General features: G+C 41.2%; 1 protein-coding gene across 1 annotated transcript in view; it reads right to left on the minus strand.

Moving 5' to 3' along the window:
* Positions 1-8,241: 8,241 nt before the first annotated feature.
* ramp1 (receptor activity modifying protein 1) overlaps positions 8,242-12,521 on the minus strand; it is a 53,987-nt gene continuing 49,707 nt past the window's right edge. The window contains exon 3 of the mRNA XM_071900821.1: positions 8,242-8,497. Coding sequence (XP_071756922.1) covers positions 8,242-8,497 — 256 coding nt within the window. The remainder of the gene's footprint in view (positions 8,498-12,521) is intronic.

The raw sequence follows: 12,521 nt of genomic DNA on the forward strand, positions 1-12,521 counted from the left end.
TGTTTTGTTTTTCTCTTTTGTACATACAGAAAGTCGTAGAAAGCACGTGTTCATTTGGTTAGGAATTATTCATGGTACCCCATTTTAATAACAGGGGACCCCAATTAGCATACTGACCCCATGTTTGGGAAAACCTGCTTTGTTCTCTGGGATGAAACAGATGCTTGTTTCAGTGACTGCTTTTATGGCATTTCTGCTTCATTGGAAAGCATACAGTAGAGAGTAAGGAGAGAATAAATGCAGAAAATAGAGTGATAACGTGTCAAAACTGTTGAACTGCCTTCAAAACAACAGTATTATTATTATAGTATTATTACACAGTATTACACGCTATGTGCCTCAGACTGCTGATGCGGTAATAGTAATTAATAATACCAATGCCAAAGGTTTGTTCATGTGTAACGCAGCATAATTGCAATCAGGATTATTATTTTATTATTATTAGAGGATTATTTTGAGGCAAAACAGACATTTAAGACACACTGTCAGGTTGAGGAAGAGCTTGACTGACTCTCGGAGAGAAAGGTAGGAAATTCTTATTTTAAGAGAGTGGATGAGAGGGAGGTAGGAGGAAGAAACAACCCAATGAGGTAGAGGCAATCAGGAGGAGGGCTGCTCCTCTAACTAGAGTGTAATGGATCTTTTTAATGTATTAGAAACCCCTGTGAAGACCCTGGCAGTGACCTTAGGGCAGACCATCATGCTGCTGAGGCATGGAGAGAAAGACAGAGAGGGAGAGACACATAACAAGGCCAGAGGCTAAAGAGCTATGGATTATTATTATATTATTTTATACTGTTGAAGGCAAAATACAGCCAATCTAAATGACAAATGCAGCCCTCAGTGTGCGTTTTCAGCATGATATCTGATATCAGGCTGAGCCGTAGCATCTGTCTGGAGTTAAATAGCTCTGCTCAACTTAGCGGTACAGAGAAACATCGGGCATGTGTGTGTGTGTGTGTGTCCCTACGAGGTAGTGCTATCTTATCCTTCAAGCCACAGTAAACATTTTCATCAGGCCAGTCTCACGCTCTGCAGTTGGAGATCCCACAGTTGTCTCTCTCTCCAGAGGGAGAGAGATTCCCCCCGGCTACAGAGCTAGTGGACAGAAAACCAAGAACACGCCCCAGGCAGTGCCATCCACTTGCTTAATCACCACACACACACACACACACACACACACATAACGTAACTGAAATAGTCATTTTAGATCCTAAGCGGCTACTGTATGAATGCTTTTCATTGCTCTTCTCAGGTGCTGGTTAGAGCAGGAACAGTAGTCCACAAAACCATGAAAGCGTTTAAAAAAAGAAAAGTGATTTTTAAATTGTTGGATTTGTCGTTCCATTGCACCGTTTTGAACACATACATGTCTCCTGTCTCTCATTTTACGTACCATTGGAGAGTAATATGGATGATTTATGCTTTTTTATGCTATTTCCTGCACTATCATCCAGTAGCCTAATATCAGATGAACGAACACATTCAGGTCTGTCTGTCATAGAGGAATGATACATTTACATGGGTAATGTTGCCTTTTGCAGGTATGAGGTTAGGCAAATCAATGTGGGTAATTGCTGAAGAAACAAATGGGCAAAATACTGTTCTTCAATCATATTTGTTTTGTGTTTTGTTGTCTCACCTACATAGTCTCATGATGCCTGTGTATCATAGTTTCAATATACATTTTGCCTGTCTCTTTTTACTTAAGTGGAGAGTAATTTGAATGATTTATGGGTGCATTTGTTGCACGCACACAGTACACTTCAATCCATTAGAAGTATCAGAGTGATGTATTTGTCACTGGCTCTAATGCATTTCTGACAATTAATTATAATGTATAATATATATAGTTCTCACCCCCCTGGCCTGGTTATTTGTTTGTTATTAATGTGCACTTTCACACACTTATCTCTCTCTCTCTCTCTCTCTCTCTCTCTTTCTCTCTCTCTCTCTCTCTCTCTCACACACACACACACACACACACACACACACTTACTAGTATACTGTACCTCTCTTGTTCTGCTGATGGAAGCAGTCAATATTGTGTTCAGCGGACCATTCCCTGAGGTCCGAGCTCACACCAGGTTAATACAACATGTAAAAGGAGGAGTCAATACACTTCTGGAGGAAACCTACACCATCTCATTTACACCTGGCATTGATTTCCCAGTGCAGAGAGATTGTGTTTAGTAAGGGATGTCAGCCCCATTTAAACATAAAACTGTAAAAGGATTGGAAACTCCACAAGCACACAATCCTAATTTGGAAAAATCAGATTCCCTTTTGGGTATAATTACATCTTTGAGTAAATTTGACTTGGAGTCTTATCCTGAAATAAATTTAATAACATCATTTTGTGCATGTTTTATGTATGTTGGCGTGTAAATGGGGTCATGGAGACATTATTTTAGCTTTGGTTTTCTGCTTAGATCCAGCTACATCTCCACTGATCTGCTGTGTTTTCATTGGAGAGTCCAGTGCTGTTGGCTCTGATCTGTGAGCAGTCTGGAGTCTGGAGCCATTTTACATTCACATTACATTCACAATTCATTTAGTCGGCACTCTTATCCAGGGTGACTTGCAATAAATGCAAGCAGTATTGCAGTGTTGCACCATAATTGCAATTAGCCAAGTAATAAATAAATATAGGGGACAACAATATAATGCTAAGAACTAGAAAGAAACTTAGAAATATGAGTGGGAGTGATGAAGTTGCTGTAAAAGTTGGCAGGCATCATGTGACCTATATCAAATTAAGATGAACTAAGTTAAACTAAGCTTTATGTAAAATACATACAATTTCTTATTAAAACTCACTTTTCTAAACTGTCCGTTATATTAGGTTCTTCTTTATATATACTGTTGATTTTATAGTTTTTGTTTTTATTTACTCTGCTGCTTTTTGTTTATTACTTTGTCACATTGATGAAAGTGTTCTACCACGCACTGAAAGGCTTCAGAACGGTTTCATATTTATTTATTATCAGCTGAAAAACAGACTAGTTTTCAGCTTGACAACTGTGACGACCCCGCCTCTTTTGGCTGTTGGGCTGGCTGCTGGTCTTGTCTTTGTGTTTTGTGTTGCAGACGCCCAGTAGGTGTGGTCGGGTCGTCGTGGATTGAGAACACCTGGGCCCGGTGTTCCCAGTCCTATAAGAGCGCACCTCACTGGTTCCATGAGGAGAGAGGAAGGGGAAACTCTGCTCCCTACTCTCCACGCTCCCCCTTCCTGTCTTTGTTCTTCCTTTTATCATACAACACTTCACTCACTATTTTATCATTCATGCATACACGGCAACACCACTGACTCACTGACTATCACACCCCATAGCATTTTGACATTTTTGGTTATTTCCAATAAATTATTGGTTGCTTTAACTTCTTGTGTTATTTGTCATGGTTTTTGAGCCGGCCATGACACAACCATGCATTTTTCAGTTTATCCAATGGGTTTTGAAAGGTTTTTCTAAGGCCATGGTTTGAGAAAGATACAGTCCTCGAATAGATTTCTTTTTCACACTCTTTGAGCCTCTATTGACCTCACCGACCTCAACTCACTGACCTTGGTGACTCCGTAATAATTAGCAGGTCGGTGCATCACTGCTGCCGTCACTTTATCTGCTGCAGTTTCCCGCAGTTGCCTGTAGCTTCGACGTCTGATTCATCTGATGATTCCTCATAATCCGTTCCCTCAGGTCGTCCCTCTCCTCCATAAAGACATTCAATCACCAGGCAGAGTCAAATCTTTAATGAGGTGGTGAACTTTGAGTTAAACTAGGTGGGATAGGTTATGGCTGACAGAAAATCTTTTTTACAGTCTGAAATGCATTGGTTTATGTCTTCTGTATTTAGCTTTGGATTTTCCATTCATTTTCCAGCCTTTTTCATTTGTACTAATGAGTAGATGTAGAGTCATCATAGCTGTCTCAGTGCACCCAAAGCCTTTGAAGTGTATTGAGTTATTTGTGTTAGCACTTCTTCGACTATGATCCCCTGTCAAAAAGCCCCAGAGAGCATATACTCTTACATCAGGACTTGCCGTATTGACAAGTTGTGAGCTTCACATCACCAGTTAATCCAATGAATGGGGAAGTGCTTTTATTTCTCACCCTTGGTAACAACATTGAAAAGGATTGTTGGGTCAGTGAAAGGGTTGAGAATACCAGTTGAAAAAGGAGGAAAAGTCAACGCCATCCCAGATGTCACAGCTGCATGTACAGTGGAAAGTGATTTTGTATGATAGACGGTCCTGATCTTCTGGGACACTGAAAGGCATCTAGTTTCAACATTGCTAGTTACTGTTCTTGAGTAAATGACCCATCAATTTATTTGCCAGGACCACACCAAAACAGGCATGAAATCTCAATGGTTTTCACTGTATCACAGTATTTTTTTTGTGAATTACTTTGTTTTTTCTCTGCCATCGCCTCATTCTTCTGTCTGGAGAAAGGAAAGCGATTCATTCCTACTGAGCTACCAATTATTTCTAAGGACACAAGGGGTTTTGCCATATAAACAGCAGACCCTAGTGTTTTTTTCCACATTTTACTGAACATGATTTTTTTTCCTCTCTTTGATTTGATATTTTTATCAGGGAGGTCAGAGTGTATGATCAGCTACAAAACGGCGTGCCTGGGTTTGGTAGGGATTCAGTTCCTTGCTCAAGGATAGTTCAGCAGGTCGGATGCTTCTCTAATGGGTGAAGCTCTCAGCCAAATAGGCATTCATTTTTGCTCTGGCAGTTACTAAGTGGAAGATACCGAACCCCCTTTCCATTTCCGCCGCTTCTGCTTCAGTCCGGCATACAACAGCAGACAGAAGGTAAACATGGAGTTGACAGCTGACATTTTCAACCAACTTCTGTCGCAGCTTTCCAGTTTAAAGCAATATTCCACTTAGTTTTAACATACGGGTTATTTGGCACTTAACCACTATGAAAATATGTTGAATGTGTTCACGAATGTGTTAAATGTAAGTTTTCAGTTTATTTTTGTGGCCTCATTGAAATGAATGAAAAGTAAAAATCCGAACGCTATAAACTCGTCCCAGCTGCATCCGATCTCTCTGATTAGTTTATATTATGGTTGTCATGGCGGTCAACTGCCAAATAACCCCTATGTTAAAACTAAGTGGAATATTGCTTTAAACCAGTACGTCTCTGTTTAAGGTATTTATTAGCAAAACACAATGTTTTGCTAATAAATATGCTTTGTGTCTGGTTTCGGGAAGAGTTTACCAGAGCACAGCTAGCGCTTGCTCCTATTAAATCTCCGCCTAGGCTTCTAAGTGCCTCATTTCGAATGGAGATTCTATCGAGACAGATTAGATGCTTGCTGACATGTGGGGCTTGAACCCGAGTCTTCCAGCTGGAGGACTGTCTCCCTACTCACTATGCCACCCTGATTCAACTGTCTGCACTGATAAAACATGTATGCAGGATTCATCAGTCACATTTAACACACAGTATCCAAAACCCTGCCACCCATTTCATTTTTACTTAAATGTCAATGACAATTCATCATTTATAAAGCCTGAATATTCTCAGACATACATTAATCAGCCTTTCCCTTTGTCAGACATTTTATTTCTCTTTTTATCATGATCAAAGACTTTAAAATTCAATCATCAGAAGTCACTTCAACAGCAAATGAGACATTTCATAGCAAACCATGACTTCTATTTTCCAGCAGCTTTTGGCACAAAGCACAATGTAAGATTATTTTGAGGGGCAGTGTGGGTGTTTTAAAGTGTGTTTTGCTGACAGGCAGGTTGCTGGGGGTCAATGGATCTATAAAGGAAAGAGAGCATTCAAAAGTGTCAATGAGGAAACAGCATGTGGAAACGGTTCAAACAGCAGTCTGCCACACTGGGAGTCAAAATCAAAAGAAACCGAAGGCCCATGATACACAGGCTATGCTTTAGGCATTGGCAGTGGGCAGCATTGCCTTCAGCAGAGATGTGAGTTGGCTAACTTCATCTATTGCTTTATGTTTTATGTAATTAGCGGTTTTCCACTGTGGATTCTCTACTCTTTGTTCTCTTTTTCACTCATTCTGATGGGGAGAAAGTTTTCTCATAACTCTCTCAGTGGGGCAGAAAGTGGATAATTGCTGGCAAATTTCTCCATCTATACTGCAAAAGAACATGGTTAAAAAAGGTCTTTGAGGAAAAAATGTGACAATTTTTGGTGAATTCCCTATCTGCACTGCCTCAAATTGCTGCCTGTGTATCGTGACCTTAACAGCCTTTGCTCCCAAACCACCACTGTGTCCGCTGACATTTCTTGATTTTATAGTTTCCTTGGTGACGGAAGATGGAAGCTGCAGGAGAACACAACATCATCACAGCCAGTCAAAATTGGGGGCTCAACCCATGTGCAATGAGCCTCCTCTCTGACTCAGGCTTGCACTTGCACTGTGCAATTATCATATCGCAATCTGTGACCATATTATCTCCTCCTGCATTTTCCCCCTAAGGTGACAGCCGATTCAGTGTTTATTACGGGTTGTAAACATGTCTTCTTTACCTAATCAGAGTCAAAGGTATTCATGACTGGTTACTGACAAAGTCCAGTCACTGAGCTGCAGATCTGCCAAGGGGCTTGACAACATGAGTCCAGGAAGTCTGATATGAGCAGAGGGAAGGAAAACTAAAAGCAGACACATTCTAGTCCCGCTATAGCTTGACAGTTTGACTATAAGCCATTCGCATTATTCAGAGATAAAATATAATAGAAGTCTGTTAAAATCTAATCTCCTTTACTTTTTCAGCTATATCTGTATAGTACATTAAAATATATGATTTGCATCTGAGAGTCAGTTTAATTTAGTATACTGTGGTTTGTTGTCCTGTTTGTGTTGCAGCAATGCTCCAAAGACATTCACAAAGACGCTCTTCAAAGACACTCCTCTCCAACAAAAGCTCAGCTGCAGAGCTTACTGGATGGTTGACTGGTTTTTACATTGGAGAATCCAGTGAGAGATCCATCTCTCATTCATATATATATACACAATGTGGTTTCCATATTGTAACTCTCAATAGTGGTCAGAGTCACTTTCCAAGAGCATTATTCATGTGTATACTAGCCACAGCACAAAATAGTTTTCCATTGCATGTAGTATTCCATAGTTTTCTGTGCTGCTGTTTGCCTTAGCAGTATATATGTGGTCAGTGATTATATTCATGGTAACCAGGAATAGTAGTGAAATTCTTGTACCGTATGTATCATACAGTAGCATTATCGCCACATCCAAATGTTAAGCTCCTTTGAAAGCAGTTCCTGTGATGTGTATATGTATCTCCACCAGTCACAATCCCGGTCCAGAACATGTTCAGGTGAGCAGTTCAGCTCCTCTTTGCCTTGTAAACCAAAGACTTGCTTTCAAGGCTCGTTTCAAATTGCCAAGTTGTTGGTGTTGTCATTTGATGGGGGCTGCCAAGGAAGTGTAGATGAGTTGTGATCATCACTGATCTAGGGTCAGGTTTTAAGTTTATTTCCTCCAGCTCCTCTTGGAGATCCATATGGTAATTCAGGCCCTGAAACCCCGGCCCCTAAGAGCAGACTAACACTCAGGAAAAGAGATTAATCATTGTGCCTTTGGTCACTGAAGGTGAATATGGTACAACCTCAGCGACGGGACATGCAAAGAGACTCCAGCACACTGTCTATACTACATTTTATTGACGAATGACAGCGTTTCGTTTCTGAGACCTTCGTCCTTTTGTTTTTCGTTTTTTTTTTTGGCCTGATGAAGGTCTCAGAACCGAAACGCTGTAATTCTTCAATAAAATTTTTCAAATTGCAAGTATAGACAGTGTGCAGGATGTCTTTGCAAGTCCTGTAGGCTTCCAAGTCCTCTCCTACGCACCTGCCTCCTGATATAGTTGTGCGAAGAACCTTTCCTGACAACTTCAGTGGCAAAAAGTACCAATACTGTACCTCTTTTCATGCACATGGAGTTCTTCCACCCTTACCTTTCACTCTTCCCTCCCTGTTCTCCTCTTCCTCACACCTCCCACCACTTCACTTTGATGAGACAATCTCCTCACTTTCATTCCCTCTCCTTGCTTCCTCTTCCTCTGCACTCTCCCACCTTCCCCTCTCCCCTCTTTCACTTCTCAACCCCCCAACCTCCTTCTCTACTCAATCACCTCATTCTCACTCCCTGCTTTCCCTCCTCTTCAATTCTCTCCCAACTTCTCCCCCCCCCATCTTCCCACCCCACCCCCCTCCCTTCACTAGACGATCCCCTCGCTGCGCTTGCTCCTCCACACCACCAGGGCGGTCATGAGGAGGGTGACCAGGATGGGGACCACGATGAAGGGCCCCAGGATGCGGTTGGGGGGGTCCCTGAGGAGTCGGCCGGACAGGGAGCAGTCTTGGAAGTAGTGCTTGTGGACTTGGATGAAGAACTCGTCCACCAGCCGGTTGGGCCAGAAGCAGTCCATCTTCAGCGCCACCAGGTAGGTGCAGTTGGTCAGCTCGCCATAGGGTCTACATGTGGGGGAGACAGAGAAAATGTAGGAAGGTTTATTCAATGAAGAAGAGAGTAAATTATAGTTTTTGACGTCTCCATGTGTAATCGGCTCTCAAATTCATGTTATCCAAAGACACAAATACAATAATCTTCATCCAAAAACATAAAAGACAACGTTCACATATTGCTGCTGTCATATAAAAACCTTGTAACTGTAATTTTGATGATTTTCATGTTTTCACTTCAATTGAGGGATTACATAGTCTTAAAAAACCTGTTTAAACCTCAAAAATGCATAGTGATTAAGCAAAAAAACAAGGGTGCTTGTCTTAGCAAATGAAAAGTCAACATTCTGAAAATACAATGTTTATTCATTCAATTTTCATGTTCTGTAATGGAAACGAGACAGTATCTAGTCTCTCAGGAGGTGAGTGGGTGGATGTGGGCGTGTTACAGCACCTCAGCAGTGAGTGCATTTGTTTTGCCAACAGCAGCCAGGTAGATAGATAGGGCTTGTAAAAAATTACACTCCTGGCTAATGAGGTGTAATCAACCATGTCCCTTCCCTCCTGTCAATCCCCCATCCATCTAGAAGTGTGTTTGTATGTATGAGAGAGAGAGAGAGAGAGAGAGAGAGAGAGGTGTTGGTTGTATGTGAAACAGTGGTTAAGCATCACATTTGAGCTTTTGTGTTAGTGTGCTTGCCGGTGTGTTGTTTGTATGTTGATCATTGAGTGTGTGTGTGTGTGTGTGTGTGTGTGTGTGTTGTTCTTCCATCGTGAATAGAGCAATATACACACACACACACACACACGCAGTGACAGGTGACTGATTGAAGGCCCCTAATGGAATGGCATTGTTGCTCTCTCACTCTTCCCTCGTGCATTCTGCTATTAATATCCCAACATAATCTCCGGTGAGGGGACGCCTGGCAAAGACCCGCTGGCCCTGTCTGATCCGCACAGCTCCGGTTTATTAAGTTTGCGTAATGTTTAAATTGCTTTTGATGAGGCACCTCTCCACAAGGTCTGTCTTTGTGGAAGTTTTGTAGAAGTAAACAACTCAGGGCCGTCTGGCATGGGACCAGCGCTGTAGAACATAGCGGTTGCTCCGGGTGACAAGTTCAATTCGATTGGGTTCGTTCTTCCCTTCTTTGCTGTTTCCTTGAAGTTTGAAAAAAAAAAAAAACAGTCCTGAAAAAAAGGAATTCTGGTCCCAGTGCCAGTCTAATGAGCGCTGAATTTTTTTGGTGATGTGTATGAGTTGCAGACTTCACAGAAGTCACAGCACAGTGCAGGGCAGGGCGGGGGTGTTTTACATAAAGAGATGTTGTTAGTTATCAGTTCACCTCATGTGGCTGTTCAAATTAAAGCTGAAGTGTGCAGCTCAGCCTCACAAGACAGAAGCACATTGGCCCTCATTCATCAAGCTCATCAAATCGGAGCTTAAAAGGGGGCATACGCTCATTTCACTGCAAAAGTTGGTATGTATCAGTTCCATCTTTGTTGTAGTCCTAAAATCAATCTCACGTCTGTTCGGAAAATGTGTACGCTCATTTCAAAGAACTGTATATTTGTGTTGTGCATGGGAAACTATTGGAATTACTGGCATTTTTTGGTGCTATGTTTAATATCAGACAATTTCTTCCTCAACTGAGAATTAGTATGGCGTGGTTAGGATAGGAAAAGGGCTTCTTTGTAGAATTACGCTTTTTGAATTTTAGATACAAACATCCTGGAGGGTCCTTTTCTCAGTCGAAACACTGCTGACAGATAACGCTGTTGCTTGCCAAATTTTGTTTTCATGACAGCCTTTAATCTCACTTTTAAGACTGCCAAATTAAATTCTTGGCGGCAACCTCTGCAATGGAAACGTCAACTTCTGCTTTGGTACATTTCTGCTTCTTGGATCTTTTGCTATGTTCCAGTCTGTAGCTTGCATGTACAGTATGCAAATTTCGCTGTGCCAAAACCTTCCTTTTTACAGGCCAAGTGTCGCCAAATGTGCACAATTTTGGGTGTGCCATATGTAAATGATGAATTGATTCCACACAGTTCTCATTCCTCAGCTGCCTCTGATTTATCAATCTACGATGTCATTTCCACTCATTTTGGTGGTGTGAGAAAGTTTCATGAATCGGACGTGGCTGGAAGTGTCTTAGGGTCATTTGCATGGTAGGTTCTGCGCTCTTTTCCACAATAACTTGCTATATAATGGTTGAGAGTTAGATAGACAGATACACAGGCAAGGTTGTGATTAGAAGGTCGACAGTTTGAATCCCCAGACTGATCAAGGAAAACCTGGGCAGTGGAAGTGATTCTCCCCTGCCTTTATAGCTACCGCAAAATATGACAATGAAGCTTTCAGTGGCTGCGGTTGTACTGAACAGCTCCCAGGAGTGAGTGAGTGAGCGACTGCTGACATGATGGACCACAGCTACATAAAAAGTCTGTAAAACCTACAACCTATTTTCTTTGCACATTTTATTATTCATTTAATTTTTTGTTAATTAATTTTTCATTTAAAGGTAGGAATGTGTCCCAGACTTTCCCCAACCATTGAATAGATAGGGCGGGTCACCCTGCCTTAAAAAGCTGCTCACTCTAAAATAATTGAATTAGTCTTTAATTAGTCTTCAATGGAGAAATTTAATGTCACATGGTCAAACTGCAATTTCAGAGCCTTTTCCACCCTGACAAGAGTAAAAGTATGGGGGAAATGCTGAATACTTGATCATTTCTGGCATGAAATTTGTCAAATTGAAATATATTGTATTGTATTTATGTAAATATATATATGTTAGCAACTTCAATCTAAAAATATTGATACCGGCCTTCAAACACCCATAGCTGTCAAACCCTACTCATTATGCTGACAGAAAGCCATAGAGGGGTTATGTAAGTTCATAACCATTTTGCACAATTAATGTAATTTTTATCAATATAAATCATATAAACAGTTTCAGCTCACAAAGATACACACATGCATGTATGTATGCAAGTATAGTTACATAAAATGAATATTTAAGAGAAGGAGAGAGAGAGAGAGAAAGACGTAGAATTACACTGACAGGCGTCGACAGAGAGGAGAGAGGAAAACAAAAATGAGGCAGGAGTCGGGAGGAGTGTGTAAAGTTACATCAGGTAGTAGAAGCAATATATGATCCACCTACTACTGTCTCTTCTCTCTCTCTCTCTTTTACTCTGTCTCTTTTCTCTCTCCCTCCATTTCATTCCTTTTTCTCTTCCCCTGCGTCTGTTTCTCTCTCTCACGCTGACATCCATCCACCTTTCAGAGCCATGGCCAATGGCTCTTACTACAGATAGCCTGGTTTATTTATTTACTAAAGTAGAGTGTGTGGTCAGGTCTTCTTTCATGTGTGCGGTGATTAGGGCTCTACTGAGCGCTGCAGGAGCACATGAGGACTAAAAGACAGTAGTGTAAATACTGGGATAGTGAGCTAATAGTCTTTTTTACAAGCAAGTATTCTGCATTTTGGCAAGGGAGAAAGAAATTAGATTTTAATCAGTATACTGGAGACGCCTATCAATGTGAGATGTAAATGTTATCCAGCTAAATCACACCTAGACACAATCTGGATACAAGACACATGTTAATACCAGACTTTGACCGTTTCATAGACTTCTTAAACTCTCTGCTGCTACCAGTTAGCTGCATACAATCAAACTGACAGCAGATTTAAAAAGACCGGATTTCTTCTGCAGTTTTTAAGCCATACAGATGGATGAGCGCTCTTTCGACATTTGCTTCAAGCTCCTTTGAGCCAGACGGCAGGACCTCGGTGGCCGCAGAGGGTCTCCTTCCCCTTTTTCACAATCCTTCTCTGTTTTTCTGTTTACTTACTATGAATACCACAGCCATATGTAAGGTATAGTGCTTTCAAGTGCTTCTATCTGTCTATCGATTGATCTATTGAGAATTAGAGACATCACACAGGCAGGCAGAAAGGTAAAGAGGGAGAGAGGGGACCCATTTTCTGGTCTATTTAATTTCGCAAAGTAGAATTCATGGTTACAATTA

The sequence above is a fragment of the Centroberyx gerrardi genome, chromosome 10 (genome assembly GCF_048128805.1).
Source record: "Centroberyx gerrardi isolate f3 chromosome 10, fCenGer3.hap1.cur.20231027, whole genome shotgun sequence".
Classification (NCBI taxonomy): Eukaryota; Metazoa; Chordata; class Actinopteri; order Beryciformes; family Berycidae; genus Centroberyx; species Centroberyx gerrardi.